This window comes from Eleutherodactylus coqui, chromosome 8, assembly GCF_035609145.1.
Source record: "Eleutherodactylus coqui strain aEleCoq1 chromosome 8, aEleCoq1.hap1, whole genome shotgun sequence".
Taxonomy (NCBI): domain Eukaryota; kingdom Metazoa; phylum Chordata; class Amphibia; order Anura; family Eleutherodactylidae; genus Eleutherodactylus; species Eleutherodactylus coqui.
This window is the reverse complement of record NC_089844.1, coordinates 69,982,542-70,009,700: the sequence shown is the minus strand read 5'-3', so window position 1 is coordinate 70,009,700 and position 27,159 is coordinate 69,982,542. Positions and strand designations below refer to the sequence as shown.

The window sequence follows — 27,159 nt, the reverse complement described above, 5'->3', positions numbered from 1 at the left end:
CACCCAGGACTCTGTTTCCGGTTCACCAGTTGTCCTTCCTCTGACTACTTTTGGTAGGTACTAACCGCTGCATACAAGGAGCACCCCACAATGCCCGCCACGTTGGTGAAGCCCTGGTGTCTAACCATCATGATTCACCCCATATCAGAATCAAGCGTATTTTTGGCCATTTTGGGAAGAAGAGAAACAAAAAAAAAAGAAAATGAGAAAACTAAAGAGGGTCTGCAGCGGGAAGGGGTTAATATTATGGCTGCTGTATATTCAAGTCGGTCTCTAGAACAATCTCTGATTTCTTCTGATGTGATTGTTTTGTGAAGTCCCCCAGCAGCGCAGATTACACTGCAGCCCCCTCTAGTCCTGGCAGTCATTAGCTGGAGCCACGTACGCCGCCCCACGCCGCTGCCAGCAGAGCAATTTGTCTCATTTATTACCCGACGTTGCCTTTCTTCTTGCTCCCATACCTGGTAATGAAGAGGGTAGCGGTGGTTCGCGTCCGTCCGCCGGCGGAGCACAGATGCTGTGCAGGCATCCAATATACATTTGATAGGTTGATCATGGAACACAAAAATTAGCTGAAATGGCTCCTTTTGAAGCCGGCTAGTTTAAGTAAATGATGGCCGTGGGAGACGGTCATATAATATCTTGGCAGCGCCAGTATTTTCCTACCTGGCTTTAATAAATCTTAAAGAACTCGTCTTCCGGTTTCCTCCCTGGTGCTACGGGGCATTATACATGCTTGCAGGGGGGATACACCTGGTGCTACGGGGCATTATACATGCTTGCAGGGGGGATACACCTGGTGCTACGGGGCATTATACATGCTTGCAGGGGGGATACACCTGGTGCTACGGGGCATTATACATGCTTGCAGGGGGGATACACCTGGTGCTACGGGGCATTATACATGCTTGCAGGGGGGATACATCTGGTGCTACGGGGCATTATACATGCTTGCAGGGGGGGATACACCTGGTGCTACGGGGCATTATACATGCTTGCAGGGGGGATACACCTGGTGCTACGGGGCATTATACATGCTTGCAGGGGGGATACATCTGGTGCTACGGGGCATTATACATGCTTGCAGGGGGGATACACCTGGTGCTACGGGGCATTATAGATGCTTGCAGGGGGGATATACCTGGTGCTACACGGCATTATACATGCTTGCAGGGGGGATATACCTGGTGCTACACGGCATTATACATGCTTGCAGGGGGGGATATACCTGATGCTACGGGGCATTATACATGCTTACAGGGGGGGATATACCTGGTGCTACGGGGCATTATACATGCTTGCAGGGGGGGATACACCTGGTGCTACGGGGCATTATACATGCTTGCAGGGGGGATATACCTGGTGCTAGACGGCATTATACATGCTTGCAGGGGGGGATATACCTGGTGCTACGGGGCATTATACATGCTTGCAGGGGGGATACATCTGGTGCTACGGGGCATTATACATGCTTGCAGGGGGGATACACCTGGTGCTACGGGGCATTATACATGCTTGCAGGGGGGATACATCTGGTGCTACGGGGCATTATACATGCTTGCAGGGGGGATACACCTGGTGCTACGGGGCATTATAGATGCTTGCAGGGGGGGATACACCTGGTGCTACGGGGCATTATACATGCTTGCAGGGGGGATATACCTGGTGCTACACGGCATTATACATGCTTGCAGGGGGGGATATACCTGATGCTACGGGGCATTATACATGCTTACAGGGGGGGATATACCTGGTGCTACGGGGCATTATACATGCTTGCAGGGGGGGATACACCTGGTGCTACGGGGCATTATACATGCTTGCAGGGGGGATATACCTGGTGCTAGACGGCATTATACATGCTTGCAGGGGGGGATATACCTGGTGCTACGGGGCATTATACATGCTTGCAGGGGGGGATATACCTGGTGCTACGGGGCATTATGTATGCTTGCAGGGGAAATATACCTGGTGCTACACGGCATTATACATGCTTGCAGAGATTTGGGGGGAGCATACCTGGGAGAAGGACTTTGCTGCTGGTTTGCACTCTCAGTTATTTAGGGACCTTCAAGACGACACTTCACCCCTCCTCGCATGTCTGTTTTGCTAGACTTCCCCATGTAATCTCATATCTCTGTTGTGCCAGTCCTCTGTTATCACTCCTGGACATTTAGTGATGCATTAGCAACTGGGTGTTTTCCATTCTTTTATCAAAGGGGTGTATTCTCACACTGTGTGTACTGATCAGACCATTGGGATACACGTCCAACCGCTAGCGCCCCAGATCGTCAATCTATTCATAACATTTCCAGGAAGAGTAACAGAGGAACTACATAACAAAACGTTAAGATCCTCATGTTTCATGAAGAATAGACCATTAAAATGTATCAGGAGGGTTAATGGGTCGTCTTTAAAGGGCTATTCCAGGACTTTAAAATTTTTTTGAGTTTTAATCTAGATGAGTGATAGCGCATCAATAGATGATTGGTTGGGACCCGCCACTCATAATCCCGCTGATACCCGGGGCTGCTGTTACTGCGCTCAGCACTGATCGCAGCATTGCATTGGTTGATACTGCATTGCACTCCCATTGAACTCAGTGGGAGCTGCTCCTGTAATACAAACCTAAGCTGCTACCTGTGCTGACAGCGGCCCCAAGAATCAGCTGATCGCCGGAGATCTGAGCGACCGATCCCAACCAGTTGTCTATTGATGACCTTTTGGTCATTGATTTTTTTTTTTTATTTTTTTATTTTTTTTTAATTAATTTTTTTAAATCCCTGGAATACACCTTTTTGATCGCTTTTTACTGCGATTAGCGTGGCATTTCAATCACCCAGCTACGCCTCCGTTGATTTCAGTGGGGCTTCGCAGACCTGCTCTCAAATACGGCGTTTCTAACAGCAATTTTCAAGCAATGTCTGCTATTTTTAGCACTTTTTAACGCACCTCCTTCCAATGGGTATGTTTTAAAAGCCACAATTTTAAACTGCAGCGGTCTGCGAATGCCTGTGAGAGCGGCCTTGGAAAGCCCACGTCTGATTTTATAGGTATAGGACCATGCGCTGAGATGAACCCCATCCCCACCCTACCCCAATCCAACAAAGGGAGCATTTAATTTTCTGCAATGCCATCATAGTTAGCTTGGAGATGTTAATGAGGTCTCCCTGTAAAGGGAGTCGGTCAGCGGATTTGGCCATGTTTAATTTGCACTTAATTCTGCGCATATTGCCCCCATTGAAGTCTAACTTGCGGCCCTTCCACAATTGAACTTGCGGAAAGTTTGCGGATTTCATGTTTATCGCTAATTGATGACACAGGAAAATCATGGATTTAAAAAAATCTGTTATTATCCAATGGCAAGCTGTGCGGACCATCCACAGTGCAGAAGAGAAGATGAAATGAGAGGTAGGTGCGGACACAGGTCAGGCATGGGGTCACATTCCGTTGCAGGCTCCCAAATGCAGAATCCGACCCGGTTGTGTGCAGCTGGCCCTGCCTTGCTACTGTGCACGTGATCACTCTGCACAAGATGCACCCAGATCGGGGAACAATCCAAACAAACATAAATGTATTCATTGGATTTAAAGGATGTGGAAAACATTGTGCATGAAAAATCAATACACACATCTTACTAAGGCCCTGCAGAAAAATAATGCACTCTTAATCTTTTTCAATTGAGTTTTCCTTCTCGTGCATTTAGAAAGCTCCTTATTTGGTTTGCAGGCTCTCCTACATTAAAGTTTATGGTTAAGGGAAGGAAAGTTGCAAGCACTCATGAGTTGGTCTCTCTCATGAACATGCACAAGCTCCGCTTCTCCTCTGCTCTCTTCTTTCAGAGGCTGTGTTTTCTTCTTCTCTCTGGGTAGCTATTGGTCCCATTCCCCCACACTACTGATAAGAACAGAAATTTCACCCAGAGGGAGTTACAGCCCTCTGTAATAGTAGCTTTCTCTGCTCTCTGTCCTCCTAGCCTCCTCCACCATCCCCACGGCAGTGTCATACAGCCCTCTGTAATAGTACCTTTCTCTGCTCTCTGTCCTCCTGATTTCTTCCACCGTTCCCCAACAGTGTCCAAAAGCATCCTCTGTAATAACTAGGTGGAATGTCAGTGAATGCACATTCACAACAGGGGGGCAGGCTAGGGGACGAGCTGTCAGTTTACTTTTTCAGTCCTCCAGCCTGCATAGTCCTGGAAAACCGTACAGTCATAGAAATCTATCAATGTAAAAAGTGTAAAGTTGTACATAGCCTTTAAAGTAAATGAAACTTTGAAGTTGTGTTCTCTTCTCTGGCTCCTGTGATGTGTCTGTATCTAGACTACAGTAAGTAACTGCATTGATACATGAATATTGTGCAAGTTCAGTATTTTTCTATAAAGGATACTTTTTATATGTTGTATTGGAATTGTTTTGCAGATATAAGCTGAGTGGAATGGTGCTACCGGCATTGCGAGAATGGATGGAAAAGACATTTGGTGCTAGTCTGGATCACAGAACTACCTCCCGAGTAAGTCCAACTGCTGAACCAGCTATAAGAAAACCACGTGAGATTTTTGTTTTGAGAGATGCCCGAATATGCGTATACTTGAGCGTTTTTTTTTCCCCTCTACCCCTCTGGTTTCCGCCCCGCATTGTGGTGTGGGAAAAAAATTGCAGCATAATCTATGTTTTGGGCTTTCTCTCGTAACACCTTGCCTATTGTTTTCAATGGGGCAAGTACGATCAAGCTCCCAGCCGGCAGATATAGCTCCAGACGCTTTTATAGCCGGGGCAAAAAGTCTTGAAATTATCTTTCCGGCGAGAATACGCCGGCCGCTGCATGGGCTCCTATGGGAGCCAATGACAGCGGCTGGAGAAGGGAGGTGGGAGGGAGTTTGGCAGCGTGACTGCTAAACTCCCTCCCTCTGGCTCTTTGCAATGGGAGGGGGTGGAGCTAAGCCCTGCCCCCTCCCATTGCTGGCTGTGGAAAAGGGGCGGGTGCTTGGCTCCTTCCCGTCCACACCCACTCCTATTGCAAACAGCCGGAGAGAAAGAGAGATGGGGAGGCAAACTAACGTTTGTGTGCCTGTTTACGCGCCTTTATGGCGTTGGCGGGCACACGTGAAAATGCCTATGGCCATGTGAAATTGGCCTTACTAAGCAAATTTGGCTTCCAAGCTTCTGGGCGTCAATCTCTATTGGGGTTAGTGGTAGCTAATTGGAGCTAGTATTAGCTACTTTGGTTGTGGCTCAGCTTTTGCAGAAAAGGGTAAAGGTAGAAGCGGTGTGGGTCATCTTCAGTTTACCATTAAAGCCATAGTCATATATTCTTCTGGGATATTACTAATATTGTGAAATATGGGATCTGTGATAACGCCCCGTCTGACACAACATATAATGGCATGCATTCCACTTAAGGCTGTATCGATATTTTAATGTGCTCTCCTGTAACTTTTTGCTCCATGCTTCGGCTAGACGTTGATGAGTTGGCTTTTCCTGGTGCGCTACCACTTTGAGTAATACCAGGCTGTTAGCAGTATTGATCTGTTCTTGGAAGTCTACCCTACTGCTCAAATGCTAAACTCAAGTGTTCTCAAAGTCCAATTATAGGACGCAAATTGCATCCGTTGTCCATCTTTTAATCACCAATGTTTCTTTATTAGGCATCTTTAAATGTAAGTGATGCCCCTCCAGCGGTTGTAAACGAGGAATTTATCCGGGACATTAAAGCCATTGGAATTTCTTTTTCTCAAGATGTTGAAGACCGAGTCTTCCGAGCTCACGGTGAGGATCCGTTTTTTTGCATATGCTTTAGTAATGTCCAGAAAGGGAGTAGAAGATGCCGCAAATGTCCAAAAATACGTAGAAATGTGTCGACTGGTGCTTGATGTGACGCTCCGAGCAAATTGTGTATGTCGCCAGAAAAATACATGTATCCACCACTTTCTTCTAGAAGGAGAATTAAGAGGCTCACGGTAAGGCCTTACTCACACGGCCGTATACACGCAGCTGTTCAGATACCATGGAAATATTGGATTACAATGTATTTATTCACATGAACGGTTTTTGGGCACGTAAAAAAAATTGCGCAGGAAACAATTGCACATTAGTGACAGTTTTCGCTCGCTGATTTTATACGCTGCATTTTAAGGATAGATCTTGCCCTATATTTTGCCAAGATACACTGGAAGCTCCCATAGACTTCTATGGAAGCAGGGGAAAAAAAGAGAGGGGAAAGGAGTTCAGCTGCGTCCAACGCTGGAAAAAGAAGACAGCCGGCTCTATTTAGGCATTAGTAGTCATTCCAAGAATTTATGCTGTATTATTTTGCCGATACGCAGGGCCGCCTATGTGAACGGCAGAAAATAAGCAGCTAAAGATCGCGACTCCATCGCGGCAATTCTTAAATCATGCGGGGGGTTTTTTTTTTTTTGGTTTTTTTTACGGTGTGTACGGGCAACCGTAAAAAGTCATACAGTCGTGTGAAGGATGCCTCATAGCGAGACTCTTTATTAAAGGGATTTTTTATTTGTGTAAGGTTGCCTGTCCACGGGCGTTTTTGCATTGGGTTCCCCGCAGCGATAATCCGGCCACAGGGAACGCAGTGCATGCTTTCGATAGCGTTGCTCACGGGCGGCAAATCGCAGCATGCTGCGAATTGCCGCGATTCTCTGCGGTGAGCCTATCTGTTAGAACCGTACCCTAAGGCTGTTTATAACCAGCCTACCGGATGTGTTTTACAGTATGTTTATATGCTTCGTAATATGTCAAAATTCAACATATGAGCTAATTTTTGGGGCCACTGTGACCGTTCCTTTACATACAGTAGTGTGTAGTGACGCAGTACATGTATCCAGCGGTGTAGTAACTGTATCAGCGCGGCCCGTCTGCTGCAGACGTCCTTCACGGAGTTGCAGTGGATGCATTCTGCCACGTAGTGCTCATGTGAAACCTCCTCTTAGGCCAAGTTCACACCAGCGGTCTTTGTTTTTGTCTAAGTGTTCTATTGTTGGGGAGGCTAAATGGAAAGAAAACACTTCATTTTTTGTGCCCATAGACATGGCTTGAAACTGAAGACCTTCAGTTTTAGTGTATTTGTCAATTTTTCATTTTTAAAACTGACGCAAAAGTACAGATTGTTCTTCTTTCTAGTTCAAAAAATGGAACTAAAATATACTGCATTTGCGTTTCCTACTTTTTTTTTACATTGTAGCAAATGGAAAGTGCTCCTTTACGTCCATTTAGTTTTCTTACCATTTAGCCGCTCCCACATCGGAACAGCTAAACAGAAACAAACCGCGCTAGTGCAAACAGGCCCTGATATACAAGTGGGTACCCTGTAAATATCCTGCAGACAAGGGAATGGCGCTGCTTGACCACAGCGAGGAGGAGGAGGAAACCCAGCGGGCGGTTTGAAGCTTTTTTGATGAAGTCTGTGCGTTTTGGCGCTAGACTGGCACCTTCCTTTGGCCGTGTAATAGAATGCGGAGCATGTGGTCTAAATGATCGTGCGCTTTGCATGTTATGCGCCACAGGAAGTGTCTGTCTTCACCAAAAAAGTTACAAAACCACCTGCTGGGTTTCCTCCTAATTGCTGGGTCTCTCCGGTCAGGCAGCTCCAGTCACCTTGACTTCATCCTGACTGCTGCACTGATCTGTTCGGAGCCGGTAGCGGGATTATTGACCGCCGGCGTAACGCATGAAGATCCTGTTCTTCCTAATTGATGATCGCAGGCACCAGCTTCCTGCACGATGCAGAGCCCTTTAATCTGCTGCTATCCTGGTAACCTTCTATAGACTGCTCTGTTCTAGGCCTCACTCATGTCTAATATTTCCCACAGGTCACTGCCTCCACGAGCTGTTGGCACTCAGGGAAGGAATGTTTAAAAGGATCCCAGACGTAGTCGTGTGGCCACGTAAGTGCGCTCTACTGGGCCTCCAGTTTACTTTAACACAGACCCGTAAAGTTCCTCTTGATGGATATCGCAGCGCCGTCTAATTGTAGAGCTGTTCTACTACAAACCAATTCCATCTGTAGGCCCAGAAACTGGAACTCAAGTCACTGACTGAAGAAAACTACAAGTTTTAAAAAGAATATATTTCTGGAAATACGAGTGAGAAAGGTTCCAAGAGGGGCGAATAATGGACCTCCTCCCCAGCTACTTCCAATCCTCATGCGTGTCCTCTACTAATTACTGTTTAGACCTAATATTCCCCATAGGGTTCAGGCTGCTTTCACACGGCCGAGAAAATCCCTAAAGATTTGTGCGTTGCGAGGCGCAGAAATCGCGAAGGAATATAAACCTGAATGGGGTCATATGCACATCCTATCTTTGGGCGTTCCCTCAGAGCGCATCGTCCATTGTTTTTCAATGGGGCCGGCAAAAGCATTGCACGGCGTGCAAGGAGCAAACGAGTACGTTGCGAGGTTCCCCATTGAAAACAACGAAACGGCAATGCGAGGTGTTTTTGACACACAAACGCCTCGCATCCGCTGGGGAATCGCACGTTCCCAAGTTCCACGGCACAATATCACGCTCATCCGTGTGAAATTAGCCTCATCCTATTAACATCTGATAGACATCAGCTGGCGTTTCCCTCCATTCATCTTGCAAATGTCTGACGTGTTTTCTCAAGAAGATGGTTTATTTTTCCTAAGGGCTCCTTTACACAGGCGATTGCAATGGGTTCCCTCACATTCAATATATACGCATACACTCGTGTGCAGGAGCCTTAACACAACATTACAGTTCATTACAAAGATGTACAGTAAGTAGGGTTCAGTTTGGGACTCTGCAGGCCAATCCAATCATCCAACATCCATATCCTCAAACCAAGAACTTCCTAGGCGTTTGCAGGATAAATGGAGAGAAATACCAGTGTAAGTATAGGGTTAACAAAATTAAACTTTCCCAACGCTGAGGCCTCTGGAGGGCATTCTCCTGCTCCAAATGGAAAAAAATGGCCTCTGGTTGTAACCCACAAACTGATATAAAGAACAACTCGAGTTTTGTAGAAGAAAGTACTCCTAAAGGGGTTGCCCCATGATGGTCTTCATATCTGATCAGTGGGGGCGTGAACACTTGGACACCCACTAATTGTAAGAACGGGGGTCCCTTTGTTCCCATGTGTGAATGGATCATGTGCCCCACCTGCTCCAATCATTTCAAAGGGGCTTTCAGAGATAACGGAGTTCAAGTTCTCAACTAGCTCTGGCAGTCCCAATGAAACAAGGTGGGCAGTAATGCGCATTAGTGCCCATCGGGTCCCTGTTCACATTATCAAGGATGGTTCTAGCAATCAAATGAAGTTCAGTTAGTGGGACAGCCCCTGTAAACCTTGTTCAGAACGGTCTTCGCTTATAAGAAGTAGCAGCACCCTTAGATCTGACGGTTGTCCTTGTCCCCTCTAGGGTTGGTGACATGACGGCAGGGTTACATCATTTCCTTTCAGACACCATTCACACACATCGCTATGTTTAGTTTTGCACAGCATTTTTCTTGATGGTTCTTATCAGGCCAAAACTGCTGCCGCCATATCCTATTTTAAGCGAGTGTTCTCATTTCACTGACCTGCTGCAGATTTTAGCGCAAATCTGCATCAGACGCCACACTTAAGGCCCATTTACACGAAATGATGAGCGCTCGAACGACCGTTTGAGTGACTGTTTTGAGTGATCATTTTTATATAACTCTTAAAGGGGTTGTCTCGCGATAGCAAGTGGGGTTAAGCACTTCTGTATGGCCATATTAATGCACTTTGTAATATACATCGTGCATTAAATATTGGCCATACAGAAGTTATACACTTACCCCCTCCGTTGCTGGCGTCCCCGTCTCCATGGCGCCGACCAAAGCCGCCTTCTGCCTGGATTAGACGCGCTTGCGCAGTCTGCCCTCTTCTGTCCGGCTCCGGCAACGCCGCAGTGGTCTTCTGCGCATGCGCAGAAGACCTGTGCGGCGCGAGCACGCCGGAGCGGCCCCTTCAGCGCAAGCGCGTCTAATCCAGGCAGAAGGCGGCTTTGGTCGGTGCCATGGAGACGGGGACGCCAGCAACGGAGGGGGTAAGTGTATAACTTCTGTATGGCCAATATTTAATGCACGATGTATATTACAAAGGGCATTAATATGGTCATACAGAAGTGCTTAACCCCACTTGCTATCGCGGGACAACCCCTTTAAGTAGCTAATTAGTTACTAAATAGTTAATGCAGGCAGAGAGTTAATGCAGGCTGAGCGGGATACCGCCGCGATGGTTCCGAGAACAATGCAGCTGTTTTGTATATGCAAACAGCTGCATTGTTCTTGGCGCTTTCAGCTGGTCTCCCACTGAGAACTGCCAGCGGGATACCTGCTGAAAGAATGCTATCAGTACCGCCTGCTGAGATATCAGCGTGCGTCGCTGGTTAGGCTCATCGCTCATTTCTAGCTGGCTAGAAATGAGCAATGAACAAACAGTGCACAATGGCCGCGCGTTTAGACACAACGATTATCGCTCAAAAGACGGCTTTTGAGCGGATTTTGAGTGATAATCGTTGTCTAAATGGGCCTTTAGAATTTAATTCAAATTGAAGAAGTAAAATCCGCTGCGGATCCATACCGAATGTCACACACACGTATTTGCGCAATGTTTTGCACAAGCATTATTCAGTGAATACAATCCGTTTATATCAATGAGATTGTTCACATAAGCGCATTTTGCGCACACATTTTGTTTGCGCAAATACGCAGCATGCTCTACTTTCCTGTGCATTTGCGCAGAGGAGAAAAACCTTGAACTGATTACGCTAATTGCCCATTTTAATAAAAGGGGGCATAGTCGCGCATCCTCTTGTGTGCGCAAATGCACACAAAGTATAGTACCACACATGTATCCGCAAACACGCAATCCCCATTGTGCAATACGTGACATGAAGGCTCTTGTGCTCATGCGACACCGGCCTTATGGTCCCTTCACATGAGGCGCAATCGCTGTGGGCGTTCTGCCGCAAAAAACCTGCAGCAATTACACTGTAAGTCCGCAGTGGCCACATCTGCATCTAGATGGTGCCGTTCTTGTAGCCGATCTGTGCGGAATCTAATCCTTGTATTTCAAGAGTTGAAATCCACCCCATAAGTAGACACACGGCAGATTTAGAATTAGCAGTGGTTTCAAACGGGCTTAGTATACTTTTCCCCTGGCGTATTGGGGCAGCCAGGTCCCTTCTAGACAAGCCCTGACCAGTGGGGGGACCTGCGCAGAAACAAGTCTACAACTTTTGTGCAAAACTTTTTTTTAGCCAGAATCTTGCATAGAACGCCTTGTGCCCCAATGTGAAGGGGAAGTTAGAAATGTCCTCCACGGCTGGTGCTGTACATACTAGGGAATTCCCACAGCGATTCCAGTAGCGGCAGCATTTCCACCATGTGTGAAGCGTCCGAAGGTCTAGAACAACGTATTGAAAACTTGACATGAGAGCGTTCTTGTTCTGTGTTATTTCTCAAGTCCTTAGAGAAGTCTTAAGGAAAAAACATACAGAGGTAAAAAACTGCCTCTACAAACTGTTACTAACTAAAGAAAAGTTGTTTATTAATTTTTTTTTTTTTTAAAGGCTGGACACTCCATGGTGTGTTATTTTTGTTTCCTTTTGTCATGCTATGTTCACACCTGTATCAGCACAAAATAGTGCGGCATGCAGTTCTATTTTCTCCCAGAGGGCAGGAAGGAAGCCGGACCAACTCCATTATAGTCAGCGGTCTCCATTGGGGCCGATTTATTTCTATCATTCGATCAATCCGGTGTTCCATCTTTCTCCTCCCATGATGGAGCAGGAATCCGGAAAATCCTAACAGTAGTGTGAATAGCGCCTACCAGGGTTTAACAACACAGTAAAAGTAGTGAGAGAGGCCTTAGAATGGAGAGAACGGGCAGATGCCAAGGAATGACTTCACCAGCTGTGTCCACCTGCTCCATTCACAGGTTGTGCTGATGGCTATGGGTAGTTTTTGGAGCGCTGCGTTGCTCATATATGGGTAGTTTTTGGAGCGCTGCGTTGCTCATATATGGGTAGTTTTTGGAGCGCTGCGTTGCTCATATATGGGTAGTTTTTGGAGCGCTGCGTTGCTCATATATGGGTAGTTTTTGGAGCGCTGCGTTGCTCATATATGGGTAGTTTTTGGAGCGCTGCGGTGCTCATATATGGGTAGTTTTTGGAGCGCTGCGGTGCTCATATATGGGTAGTTTTTGGAGCGCTGCGGTGCTCATATATGGGTAGTTTTTGGAGCGCTGCGGTGCTCATATATGGGTAGTTTTTGGAGCGCTGCGGTGCTCATATATGGGTAGTTTTTGGAGCGCTGCGGTGCTCATATATGGGTAGTTTTTGGAGCGCTGCGGTGCTCATATATGGGTAGTTTTTGGAGCGCTGCGGTGCTCATATATGGGTAGTTTTTGGAGCGCTGCGGTGCTCATATATGGGTAGTTTTTGGAGCGCTGCGGTGCTCATATATGGGTAGTTTTTGGAGCACTGCGGTGCTCATATATGGGTAGTTTTTGGAGCGCTGCGGTGCTCATATATGGGTAGTTTTTGAAAATAACTGTCTTCAGTGGCCTTGACTACTGTCGAAGTTGCCAATGTGATCCTATTAGGAAGGGGTATCAATATTATGGTACAATATTTGCAGCTTTAAAATTAAAAAGAACCAAAAAAAAAAACCTAATATACATATATTTTAAATATTAAAAAGCTGTCTCTTTAGTCGGCCCCGACCTTGTATCAGTCCTTCCCCTAGTCATCCTACACACTGCTCCCTAGACCTCACCTGTACACCAGACACTTTCCCTGTGAAGTCCCTGGAGCTGCACTGTGTACCTTCTGGTGCTGCTTCTAATTGTGCCTCCTAATAGAGCCCCCTAATGAACAGGGGGGTAATTAACAATCTAGTTAATCCTCCTCGGTAACAGAGTGCTTTATGCCATGAACAAGGTGCTTCAACTGTCCGTGTGAAACGGGCTGTTAGACAACCATGTTCCTCTAGTGATTAAACAGCGCCAATTAAACAGAATTGTGACTCAAAGTAGCAATTAACAGTGTAGTCATTTCAGACTGCACAACAGTAATAGTTAAATATTATTAAACATGCCATTATCACTATTGCTATTTAATTGCACTAGGTTAACTTTACAAATAGCTTAAGGCCCATTCAAAATAGCCAAATTAGTCATTGTACATTAATTAAACCGAATAAAGACTTAAATATTAGCTGACTTAATTGTATTGCAGTTTTATGCAATTACGCTTGAAACGACTAACTCCTTAAATCCAGATGAAGTGCTTGCAGGGGATGTTGTAAAGTGGGACGTGACGTGGTTGTCCACAGTTTTGCTTTGTATCAGTCTTCATATGTTCAAGTTTGAGAAGTTCCAAGAAAAAAAACACTTTTTTATATGTGTTTTATTATACTGTATACGTCAAAAACATATATGTCAAAATCTAAAAGTATAGATGCCCTGCTCTTTGCTATCCACTATCGGGCAGGGGTGCGAGTCACAAGCCTAGCATTTTGACAATACATTGTCCTGTACTTCTTTTCCTTGATTTCCCATGCTGCATTGTGCTGTCTCTGGTCCAATCAGCAGTATCTGAATGCCTTCCCCTTTGCTGGCCCAGGATGATTGTAGAAGTTGGGCATTCAGAGACATTCTGGTCAAATGGTTCATAAATTCAAAGTAATGTGCACAGACTTGCTGTAACAGCATGAGAGGCAGAGAATGTGGAGATTGCAGTCAGTGTCTACAAATCCAGTAGCCTGCGAAGACTGATCCTTCCCCACAGCTAAGAAAACATCCATACAGAAGCTCAATACCCAACAACAGGCAGTGGATTGCAGAGGATCTGGATGGTAGAACCCTACTGGCAGCCACTTCAGCCTTGATTGACAGTGGTAAAATGAAGATAAAAAAAAAAGAAAATATATTGCAAGACTGATTGAGACACACACGGGCTATTAAATGGTCTTAAGTTGTATGACGTTATTCACCCTTTTAAAGTTTCTTTAGGTCTCTTGCATATGACTCGTTTAAAAATTCATATGCCATATCAAAATGCTAACAACCACTTCTCTGTGGATGAGTGAGTTACATGCTCCACCCCCTGATCACATGGTGGTGATGTCCATCACAGGTCCTGTAAGCACACAGCTGCTCTCCGGCTAGGTGTTTGTTAGAATTTCATAACAATTGAGGCTGCAGGGATTTGTAGGGGATGCATATATTTATATTCCACAACACTTCTGCTCGATTCAATCCAAACAACCAATCACTGTGACTCAGCCAACCCAAACAACCAATCACTGTGACTCAGCCAACCCAAACAACCAATCACTGTGACTCAGCCAACCCAAACAACCAATCACTGTGACTCAGCCAACCCAAACAACCAATCACTGTGACTCAGCCAACCCAAACAACCAATCACTGTGACTCAGCCAACCCAAACAACCAATCACGTTGTGAATTGAGCAGAAGTGTTGTGGAATATAGATATATGCGTAGGGAATGTAGTCCGCTCATAATCTGCACCTGGATAAAGGGCCTGTGATGACGACACCGTCATGTGATCAAGGGCTTAGCATAATGGTGATGTGATCACAGGTCCTTCATCCCAAGTGCTGTGGTGCTTGTGAATCCTGTTGTATGAGATGAAGAATGTATGTAGCAGAGCTGTATGTGTGGGAGACATGTATGTAGCAGAGCTGTGTGGCGTGCATGCAGCCAGAAACACTGATACTATAATTTCCTAATAATTACTATAAACACTATATGGATGTGCGAACTGCATAGTTGAAACCATGTTTTATGGGGGTTTTTTAACCACCTGTATGGTTCTTTAGAGATGAGCGAGCGTACTCGCTAAGGCAAACTACTCGAACGAGTAGTGCCTTATGCGAGTACCTGCCTGCTCGTCTCTAAAGATTCGGGTAGCGGTGGGGGAGAGCGGGGAGGAACTGGCGGGAGATCTCTCTCTCACTCTCTCCCCACCGCTTCTCCCTGCTCACTCCTGCAACTCACGGCTCTCCCCCGCCGGCACCCGAATCTTTTGAGACGAGCGGGCAGGTACTCGCATAAGGCACTACTCGCTCGAGTAGTTTGCCTTAGCGAGTACGCTCGCTCATCTCTAGTACAGATATATATATTTTTTATACAGCATATCTGCATTATTTTCTCTGAAAGGCAGTCAGCATGCCTGGGGCATCCAGTGCACCATGCCACAGTTTTTCGTGTGGCAGCACATGCACTGTGTAGAAGAAAAATGTGTAAAGTTACGCAAAAATGCAACTTCACATAGAACTGCGGAACGAACGTTGGATAACATCAGTGCTGCATTACAGACCTGGACCGTACAGAAGTCTATAGTATGGTTGTGTGCATTATTATTATTTGGGAGGAACTTCAGACTACCAAATGAAATGGGTCTGTTACAAGATAGAAGCCCAGACACAACTGCTAGAGGTGACCGCCGTGGGAACTGGTGTTGTCCCCTTTGGTGTTACTGAGGGCTCATGACCAGATAATCTGCCTGTCCGTGATAATGGAATACACATTACAAGTACTTCCCCATGACTGCAGAGTGTACCTGAGGCGGAGGCGAGAGGTAGTGGTTTACTGAAGACATAAGAAATGTACAGAACAGATACAGCCAAGACTAAGGCTTCACTTTTGGATAGAAGTTACCTCTGAGACATTCAGACCTGCTCATTTCCAACCTAGTAGAAGACCGCAGCGTGGGACTGATTCCGTGTGACTTGTCATATCTAAAGGTCTTATGAGACAAAACCCCTTTCACCTAGACAAAGAGGACGGGCTTTGACTTGATATAAGTGAATTTTGTTAACTATGAGGGTGATCTCCCATGAAAAACCAGTTATGGGGCTCTCTTACAAGTGTTTTTTTTTTTTTTGCATCGCCCTGCGAGCGTATCTTGTTCATAGAAGCTTGCAGCAAGTGTGCAATGTCATGTGTACTTGCTGTGTGCCAACAATACCCATACCATGTCTTGGTGTGTATGTGCTCGTAATACACCCCAAGATAGTGCATGGCCCAATCTATTTTGCGCGCTTTGTATGACAGGTACAATTGAAAGTCAATGTAAAGATTGTGCGCATAATGCACAATACCAATCGCCCTGCGCATGTAATCTGCGGTAGGGTGCTCTCGTGCTGGGGAGTCCTAAACGCCCCTCCCGACCCAATCACCACCTAAGTGTCTCCATGCACACACCTTCTAGGTGCTCTCCTTAACGAGAGACTATACTCCTCCCGACCCACATCACAGGCCTCTCACCAGCCAAGTTCGAAACCTGCTGCACACTGATGATCAGCAAACACTCCGAAACAGCTGTCTGTGTATGAATTTCTGGCTTGGTCGTCGATTCCCAATCATTGTTTTAAAAACTTGTTTTAAGAGTCAGACATTGATTTGAAGGAATGCTGCCATCCAATAGGTGGCGCTGCAAATGTTTTGTTCCATCTTCCACATTTTTCTTTGGGATTCTTAAATAGGTTGCCCCCCTTCAGTACGACTCCGCCTGCAGTACAAACCCTGGCCACTGCATAATGTACAGAGCTGTCTGCTTCCTGCAGAAAAACTGCCACAAGTGGGGACAACCCCTTGAAATTATAGGGGGAATGTTCTATATGAGGTTCTATGTTCAGTTGAGGTTCTGTCCATAACATCTGATATGTGGTTTCCTTCATTAGATTGTCACGACGATGTCTTACGGATTGTGGACCTGGCGTGTAAACACAATGTCTGCATCATTCCTTTTGGAGGTAAGAAGGAAAAACGTTTGGTGTCCGGTTAGCCAGGTGAAAAAAAAGTGTTATTGACCTCAATAAAAGAGAAAATTAAATAATCCAACTATGATTATTTTTGTTAGTTGTTAAAAGTAATCAAATCAGCAAGAATTTAGTTTCTCTTCTGGAGAGTAACCTTTGGCGGTAAGAGCGCAGACACTTAAACACGGGGGTAATCTGCAAAGTTTCCATTGTCCTTTGTTTAGCGCTCAGTGATACAAATTTGTGTGATGGAAATGGAACCCAGCAACAAAGACGGGTGCCCAAAAATATCAACCACAAGGGATTGGGGCTGGCGTGCTGCAAAACAGGAATGTCCAAAGGCAAGAAGGGCACTAGAATGAGTCGTGCATCCAGAGTTAACGAGTATAGAAAAAGATGCCCTGTTTATGTCAAGTTAAACAGGACCGGTTACCATCCTCATGTCAGCGGGGGCGGCTATACGGTCCCACTGACTCCGCTAGGTCTTTCTTTTGTTTGTACTTCCCCCTTCTTAGATTCTTTTCCCGATGCTGTTAATATGTCAAGTGGGTAGTCTGCACCTATTGAACGTGAACAGTGTGGACCGCCCACTTGACACATTCACAGCATCAGGAGTTGAATTAAAGAACAACACTGTCAAATCCTATTTAATTCAGATACATTTCCCTAGACTACTTTTTTCTCACAGACGGACTTAAAAGGAGCTGTGTTAAGATGGCACCCCCTGTTCATATGCCTTATTAGCCATATTTATGTCAGAGTCTGTTACCCCACTTGGGGATCCCTCTATGAGCAGAAAGGCTGGGCGGCCCATGTGAATAAGCCAAAGAAGAAAGATGTGGGCTCACCTCACCAGCAGTAACTTTCAATGTTGCAGGAAGATCTGGGATCCAACAGGAGCTCCATCCTCAAGTAGCCGACGGCAAGCGGCCAGATTCCATATGAGCAGAAAATAGAGATGGAGGAGAGCTGCTACCGTTAAAAATTTCCTTCTTTATTGAATAAAATAAAGCATACAGCTCACAGGTTCGCGCTGAACGCGTTTCGGCAAAAGCCTTTGTCAAACGCTTTTGCAGAAACGCGTTCAGCGCGAACCTGTGAGCTGTATGCTTTATTTTATTCAATAAAGAAGGAAATTTTTAACGGTAGCAGCTCTCCTCCATCTCTATTTTCTGCTCATATGGGCGGCCCATGTGCTGTTCTTGTAATTACCGGATAGCCATTCATCAGAATGGACACCCTGTAATGCTACATTTCCTCTGCAGCAACCACTGCAGGGAAAATGTCTCTCAGGCTTTCCTGGCAAAATCAGGTGTTTGCTGGTAATGCCGACAGCATGTCCAATAGTGATCAGTTGATCGCCCAGAGCTTCGCATTCTGAAAGGGGTTATACAATACTTTTCAAAATAAGCTGCCGCTTGTGTACTTGAGGAGTTGCAGCATTTTTGGCCATTATATGACTTGTATTCTGCATTTATCCTCAGTTTTACACTCTGCAGGCTTTTATCTGACTTGCACAGAATAGCTGCCATTCTCCTCCTCCTCCTCCCCTCCACTGTCTATAGACTTCAATTAGCAGCATGAATCATCACCATACTCCAGCTCTCGTTCTGAGTCTTATCTTTACTAAAGACTAATTTCACTTGACACCAAAAAGAAGTGAACAATAAATCAGGAAGAATTGTGATCCCTAGAGGACTTTTTTTTCAGCACAAAAATGCCATTTTAGGTAAATAAAGTGATTTGCAATTTTGCTAGTTATCCTACTGGCCATCACGTTAACACTACTTGTCTCATAGTGCGGTGACCATATGAGATGATATTGCTAAGAAGTTGAAAAAACTGAGACACCAAGTAAATTGTGTAATACTTATTGCAGGTGGGACAAGTGTTTCCAGCGCATTAGAGTGTCCTGAAGATGAGAAGAGGACCATTATCTCCTTGGACACCTCACAAATGGTAAGTGGCCCCGAAAACCCAATTTTCCTTATGTGTCGTGGTGGATTTATTGTGCAACTTTTGAAACTGTTCCTATTCCCTCATTAATGTACAAGAGGAGATATATAAATAGTAATAAGACTGGTATACATTAAAAAAAAGTGATTGGCGTCTACCCCTCCTTCCACTTCGAATGGTCTCTTACGCGACCCTTTATCCTGGGTTTTTCCTCTGATCTGCTAACCAAATGTTAGCTTACCCATATATAACCTTTAGGAGTTAACCTGGCAGCAAGTTCAGTTGCCCCACAGCATGACCCCAGAGGAGGTAAAACATTACAGAGTTGCCTTTGTAATTATGTGATTAGACCTTCTTTTAAAGCTGTGCTGACTAAAAGATGAGAGCGCTGATTGAATGTGACCCCTCTAATTAATAACTTAAATACCTAGTAAGAGATTTGAAAATGGGTTTTTCTATACCGGTCAACCACTCTGAGGTCCCGGGCACAGAGTAGATTTCCTGCAGCAGACTACAGTGTCATGGAAGTTTAAAAACTCAATTCGTGTATTATTTCCACAGGTACTCTGCCCTGTGCGAAGGACTAATATTTTTCCAAGTTCCAGTTCAATAACCCCTCGCTTTCAATTATCTTTGGCATTGATTTGTCTTCTGTAGCTTTAAAAGGGCCTCTATCATCAGAGCCAACCCTTTTCAAAAAATGTCTGCCACAGTGGTAAGCCGATTACCTAATGTTCCGCTCCTTGCACCCTCGGCAAAGAGTTGATTTTGCCCAGAGAAGCTGTGGCCAATAGGCATTCATTTGGTCATGGCCAATGCATGGCAGTCCATTCAGTATGAAGGGTCATCCTTCTGATACAAGGACAACTCGAGTCCCCTAGAACAGGAGCTGCTCATACAGAAGGCTGTCCGGTCTGATTCGTAGAGAGGGATCCTGAGCGCGGACCCGCCCAACTGTGATGTCTAAATGACCTAATGGGGCATATGGACAGCAGTTATCTCCATCAGATAACACATTTAGCTTGAAGGGGTGTTCCCATCTTGCATAGCCAAGCTGGGAAACCACTACTATGGTTACCAGCCAACTGGCCAGGGCCTACCGAAGAAGCTGAACGCAACTTCATTAGCTCTTATTGAAATGATTGGGAGCTATGGAAACAGCATAGTACATTCACTTTAGTGACAGCTATGGGAACAGTGCTTGGGTAGGTGGTCAGGACAGATCGCCAGGGTTTCCCATCTTGGCCATGAAAAGCCAAGATAGGAGAATCCCTTTAAAGGAAGCCTGTCAGCAGGTTCAAAAACATTTTAAAGCACCTACAACAATGGAATAGCTAAGCAAAGTTGTTTCCAAAACTTATTTTGCTATGGCTGACGAACTTATCACACTTGGAGAAATAGTATTTTTAAAGCGTTCCCATGCCGCAATAAAGTGGAGCCGTCCAGTGGATGGGCCAGAACAGGGCAGCTGGCTGGAGTTTGCTTGATACACAGCCCCCTTTGCTGATGTGATGTGGATGACGTCAGAGACCTCTGATCCTAGCCGTCTCTTCCCACGTTGATGATCGGCACAGGTAAGCACAAAATCTGCCCGCGAAGGGAAGATGATCTGCCTATGCATCGGCCCGTGAAATCTCTGCACATGCATGACATTTGGAGCGCTACATGTATGACCTCAGAAATCTCGTCATGGCACACCAGCAGAGAGGGCCGGCTTTGTCCCACCGGACTGCTCTACTTCATTTGCATGCGATGCAGAAACCTTTTAAAAGGCCGTTTCTCCATATAGGATATCTTCAACAGCCATATTGAAATACGTCTTGGAAACCATGTTACTTCACTGTTCAGTCACTGTAGGTGGTTTTATGTTTGACAGGTTCCCTCTAAAGGGTTTATCCAGCTGATAAAATGGCAAAAAAGAGCCTTACTGCCCCCCCCCCCCCTACTATGGACAGTAGTAGAATAGATCACATGTCCCTCGTGAGAGGTATAATAAATGAAGACAGATGGAATCTGTAAGGAGACTGTGACTTATTTTACACCCTTCTGAGTCTTTAACATGTAACTGGCCGGACGAGCCATGTTCTTGTAAGGTAGCTTACTCCAGCATACACTGGATCAGCGGCATTATGATCAGGGGACGTAACTTTGTACTAGCATGTAGGTCATTGCAGTCCATATGTGTGGGCTTTGGAAGCCAGAAGTAATTTGGCAGCCCCTGGTCCTGCTTCTTCTGTGTGAACACTGCTGACTTGCATCTCTGTAATGGGGTATGATTACATGACACAATCCTGGCAGCCTGCAAACCTGCTCTGCAATGTAAAAGATATTCTGGACACAACGCAGAGTACGTGTGAATGATTGAGGTTATCGGGCAGCCGTAAAGGAACACAAGGAAGGCTTGTTCAGATTTCTGACACTTTTTTCCCCCTCCGCTACTTTATCTTCTGTTTTTTCCCTCCACCACTTGTGCAAGTTAACCCGGCATCTATTGGCTTCAAGTTGACTTCTATTTGCTCACTTATCATGCCCTGTAACTACAGCCGGTTATCTGGCACTGATCCTGTGTCACAGGCTGGAATATACTCCAGAGCTGTATTTATAATTCTGCAGGGTTCAGAGATGAATGCTCCCTGCTGAACCTGAGTCTAGTGACTTTGTTTTCTGGAAGGTTTTGTCTGTGAGCTGCATTATTGTACAGTGATTTTTGTACATTTTGGAAAATCAATTAATTTGCTAGCAAAGTTTGTCTACAAACTTGCTGATTGTTTCCAGTGACATCCAGCGGAACTGTGAATGCATGTGCAACTGTTACTGATTTTAATGAGTTGGGTCTGGAGTTACCAGCGCCGGCCACTACATAGGAATTGGTGCTATCTCCTTCTACTCCGTACTCCCATGTGTTATGGCGCTGGCAGGAGGTGCCCGAGTGGTGAACCCCAGCCGATCAACCATTGATGACCTATCTGGTTAGGTCAGCAATAGTACTTGTCCGGAAAACCCTTTCAGGGCTATAAATTTGAATCTGTACAAGATAAGTAAAGTGATTTATAACATATATGAAGGTGAAAGCCCTCACTGACTGACTCACTGATTGACTGACTCGCCACTAATTCTCTAACTTCCCGATGTCGTACAAAGATGAAATTTGGCAGGCGCATTCTTTAGGTCCTAAATAGGAAAAGTAAAGGGGTCACAACTCGATTTATTCCATGCTAAGTGCAAAAGTATTGGTTTAAGCTCTCGCTCACGACCTGAAGGTTGCAAGTTCAAATCCCAAATGGTTCAGGTAGCTGGCTCATGGTCAACTCAGCCTTCCATACTTTCGAGGTCGGTAAAATGAGTACCCAGCTTGGTGGGGGGTAATAAATAAAAATTACCTGAAACCGCTGCATAATAAGTTGGCGCTATAAAAATAGCAAGATTTAATGTACCTAATCTAATTCTCTAACTTCCCGGTGTCATACAAACATGGAATTTAGCATGACTGTTATTTAGGTCCAAAATGGGAAAAATACAGGGGGGGTCACAATTCGATTATTCAATGCTAATTGCAAAAAGTAAGTGCACCCCTATGTAATGTAACTTCCTGTGTCGTGCAAGCATGGAATTTGGCATGAGCATTCTTTAGGTCCTAAATGAGAGTGGGAGGGTTGGCACATTCTGCAGGACATCAGTACATGCAGTCTAAGAAGAATCTAACGCTCCTCTATATGTATATACATATTTTTTCCTCGGTTCCTCTAAAGTAACCACGACTTCATAAAAGTTTCCATGCGAACAACACATAAACACCCGTATCAAATTAACTCGGGCGAGCTGGGTATATCAGCTATATGTAATAAGTGTTTACTTGTCCTTATTTCACATTTCGCGACGGTGTCCTGCGCTGCTGCTTTATCCCTAGACCAGTGATCAGTCATATTCCATATTTTTCCAGCTGTTAATCTACTGTTTGCAGTGTGATATCCTACACATTTGGGTGTTTTTGGGTCACCACAAGTTCATATCTGTTCTACATGCGAAAAATATCACAGCCTGAATAAGCTCAATAAGCAGCATAAAACCACACAAGAGAAGCGTTCAGCATTAGAACACCATTGTAAAGGTAATTTCAAGCATCTTGGCTGCTACATCAAGGCGCTGGAGTTCCTGGCTCTGCACATGTAATTAATCTATTTCATAGGACCTCTCCGAGCATAAACAGATATCGGCTGACCATACTTAAACTCTTCAAGGTGCGCGGGGGACTGGGCTGTGATTGGACGGTTTAGTCATGGAGTCCTCATTCTGACAGACGCTGGCGGTCGCGTATTGCTGCAGATGTTTCCAGCCTTTAGAGTTGAACACTTTTACATTGTATCACATTCAGTTTGCTCCTCCTGCAACTAGTTAATTGTTGGGATCTCTTGCAAAAATGTGTTTTTTCCTTTTTTTGACTCATTGTGTAACCTAAAATTTAAGTACTTAACCTTTGTGTTCTTCCCACCCCCCCACCCACCCCCACACACACTTTTCAGGGGCTTTTACTTTTTCTGTCAACACAGCCGTATGAGGGCTCTTTTTTTTTTGAGCGGGGCGAGTTGTATTTTTAAAAGTTCTATTTAACCCCTTAGACCTCATGCACACGGGACGCGCGGATTTCCGCAGCGGAAGATCTGTGAGTCGGTGCGTAAATTATTTTTAAAGGCTTTCCGCAAATCAAATCCACCCGTGTACATGAGGCCTAAAGGACAAGGCCCTTTTTCGTCTTGATTTTTAGTTTCTCCTCCAAGCTTTCAAAAAAATCATTACTTTAAAAAAAAAAAAAAAAAAAATTTCCATCAACGTAGCGGTCTGAGGGCTTCTTTTTGGGGGATGAGTTGTATTTTTTGATAGTACTACGTAATGTACCATATATTGTGGTGAGAAACAAACATTTCTAAGTGGAATGAAATGGGGGAAAGATGCAATTTTGCTGTACTTTGGGGAGGGGGGTATTGTTTTTTATGGCGCACACTGCTGGAAGAATGACACGATTACTTCATTCTGTGGGTTAGTACGATGTCAATACCAAATAACATTTTTTGCTGTACTCTTTATATTTTAAAGAAAAAAAAAAGTTTTATATTTTCTGCGGCCATCTTCTGTCCGCCATAACTTTATCTTTCCGTCAATGGAGCTGTCCATAGGATGGGTGATGAAACACTTCAGGGGTGGGTCCCTTACTTCTGAGACATAAACCGATCCCAGGAACAGGCGTCTCGTGTCCCACTTTCCTCCTCCCTGCACACCCATGGTGAGGAGGGGCTTGAGTGGAGCAGCGGTGGAGCAAGAATGCTGCCCCTCCATCCACTTCGCTTGGGCTGTTGGAAATAACCAGAGTGCAAATGCTCTGCTAAATCCATAGTCCCATTGAAAGTGAATGGAGCGGCATGGCACATGCTAAGCCACCGCTTCATTCAACCTCCCCCCTCACTATTGAAGTGGTGCAATGAGGGGAAAACTACATCCCCATTTTTGGAGTCATTGACCCCCAATCAGTGTTTTATCACTTATCCTGTGGGTAGGTGATAAAACATGATTCTGGGATAAACCCATTAAGACCACTGCAGAGAATGGCTCCGTACTTGGATCCTGCCGTGTACAAGGATCGTCAGATGTTGAGCATATATGTTTCAAGGGGCAGAGGAGAGTAAGCCATTGCGCATTTCTTGGTTCCTGTAGTAGCTCCTCCTGGCAGCAGCTTACACTATCTGTAAAGTTAGAAACCAACATACCTGATCTCCTTTTTCCCAGCCATCTGCTGTTAGGGGACAGTCGGGAGGTCTCCATTGACATTAGCTTGTCCAAAACCAAATCGAGATCGAACAACTTATCTTGTGTATGACCAGCTTTTACTATCTTTGTAAGGAGAAATGTTGCCTGTCTTATTTACAGGTTGAAATGTTCCACCTTCCCCTAGTGTGCTCACTACTGCCCCTAATTACAAATACATTAATATTCTAGCCTTTTTACCAAATACGAGGGAATGTGGAAGTGCTATAAAGGAGGAATCTGAGAACTGTTGGTTTTGTATTTCTTTGTAGTTAATGACCTATAGTGATGTGTGGCTTCCTAACTTCCAAATGAGGGAGATGGAACAATACCTCCACAGTGCCACCTATTTGAAGGTCTTCCAATAGGTGGCACTGTGGAGGTATTGTTCCATCTCACTTATTTGCATATTACCCAGAGGAGCGTGAATGGCCTTTTAGGTCTCCTCACTCACCGCCTAGGTGCTCTCCCTAAGGGGAAATGATAGTTTCTGCCCCGCTTCCTAACTTTGCATTTGATACCTGAGCTTTGTGCTAAGTCTGTATATAAAATGACTCTACCGTGTTTTTCAGATATTTGTTTCTTTTTTTTTAACCCTTTTTCAGAGTCGAATCCTTTGGATTGATGAGAAGAACCTGACGGCACATGTTGAGGCGGGCATCACTGGTCAGGATTTGGAAAAACAGGTGAATTCAAGGGGGAAAATGTCACATCTTGGCGTTGCGTGGGTTTCTGTGTTTGTTCTGTCTACATAGCTGAATACAAAGTGCCTTGAAGTACCGTCTGCTTACTGGTGCTGGGACTGGATATTTTTGTAACCTCATGATTTATAATTTTTCACTTTTAGCATTGTTTAGTGACTTATCCAACAAATAGGATGTCATGCATTATTTGACAAATTAACCCCTTAGTGACGGCCCTATCATAAAACTACGTCCTGCTGTTGCAGGACGTGTATGGAGGGAGGTAGCGGCGCTATCTCCCTCCATACAGCGCGGGCATCAGCTGTTTATTACAGCTGACACCCGCGCGGCCCCTCCGCAGTGAGATCGGGGGAGCCGTGCAGGTGTCATGGCAGCTGGGGGCCTAATGAATGGCCCCAGGGCTGCCTTAGCAGACTGCCTATCAAGCCATCCACACAGGGTGGCTTGAAAGACTGCCTGTAAAAAAGTAGTATGACGTAATGCTATAGCATTACGTCATACTGCAGGAGCGATCAAAGCATCACATGTTAAAGTCCCCCAGGGGGACTTCAAAGTAATGTAAAAAAAATAATCAATAAAGTTTTTTTAATTGTTAAAAAAAAAAAAGTTATAAAAGTTTAAATCACCCCCCTTTTGCCATATCCATTATTAAAACATCAAAATCATAAAATAAAAATATGTATTTGATATTGCAGCGTCCATAAAAGTCTGATCTATCAAAGCAGTGCATTATTTTTCCCGCACGGTGAACGTCGTCTGAAAAAAAAAAATAAAGAACGCCAGAAATACACTTTTTTAGTTACCCTGTCTCCCAGAAAAAACGCAATAAAAAGCGATCAAAAAGTCGTATGTATTCCAAATTGATACTATCGGAAACTACAGGACATCCCGCAAAAAATGAGCCCTTGCTCAACTACGTCGACGGAAAAATGACCGCAGAAAATAATTGAAAAAAATTAAATATCTTTAAAAAAATAAATAAAAGTACTACAGCAAAAAAAATACTATACAAGTTTGGTATCGTGGTAATCGCACTGACCCATAGAATAAAAATATCAGGTCGTTTTTGTTGCAATTTGTGTGCTGTAGAGACAGGACGCACCGAAAGATGGTGGAATGTCGTTTTTTTTCCATTTCTCTCCGATAAGAATTTTTAAAAAGTTTTTCAGTAAATTATATGGTACAATAAATAGTGCCATTGAAAAATACAACTCGTCCCACAAAAAACAAGCCCTCATACAGCGACGGCGATAGATAAATAAAGGAGCTACGATTTTTTAAAAGGGAGTAGGAAAAAACAAAAATGGAAAAAAGCAAAAAAGCTCCGTCACTAAGAGGTTAAAGGGAACCTGTCATCTGGCAACATAGTGCTCACAATCAGGTGGGCCGCCTAACCGACATATTTCTGAAAAATGTAGAAACGTTATTGCTGAGCCCAAAAACTTTTAACACTTGGTGCCTTCTATACAAATAACTTTTTTTTTAAGTCAAGTGGGCTGGCTGCTGGATCCCAGAGTCTCCTCATCATAATACTAGATATGCCCTCTTCGCCGTTTTTCCCATTTCTCCCTGGCTAGTGACATCAGCATAAGTCGCGATCATGAGCATGGCCTTTGCTGACTGTTGAACCAGACTGATGGCCACTAAGAGATTTTTCATCTTGCTAAGAAATGGACTTGCAGACCTTCAGCATCTTCTGGGTCCACTACATTTGACAAAACAGTTTCTGGCTTTCAAGATCTCTGTTAGAGGTCAGTGAATGGAACAATTCTAATTTCTATCCAAATGCGGAAAATCTGCCCCAATTCAATTGAACTGACCTAAGACTGTAACGCACTGTGCGCTCTTCTCCGTTGGACACCAGGGCAGGATTTCCGCTTGCGGCTGTAGACCAACATGTTTCTACTC

General features: G+C 44.8%; 1 protein-coding gene across 2 annotated transcripts in view; it reads left to right on the top strand.

Annotated features, from left to right (window-relative positions):
• Positions 1-27,159, top strand: part of AGPS (alkylglycerone phosphate synthase) — a 187,333-nt gene that overhangs the window by 53,080 nt on the left and 107,094 nt on the right. For both annotated transcript variants that reach the window (XM_066575785.1, XM_066575786.1), the window contains exons 3-8: positions 4,422-4,512; positions 5,648-5,768; positions 7,826-7,900; positions 16,718-16,789; positions 18,675-18,754; positions 25,153-25,233. In XM_066575785.1, coding sequence (XP_066431882.1) covers positions 4,422-4,512; positions 5,648-5,768; positions 7,826-7,900; positions 16,718-16,789; positions 18,675-18,754; positions 25,153-25,233 — 520 coding nt within the window. The remainder of the gene's footprint in view (positions 1-4,421; positions 4,513-5,647; positions 5,769-7,825; positions 7,901-16,717; positions 16,790-18,674; positions 18,755-25,152; positions 25,234-27,159) is intronic.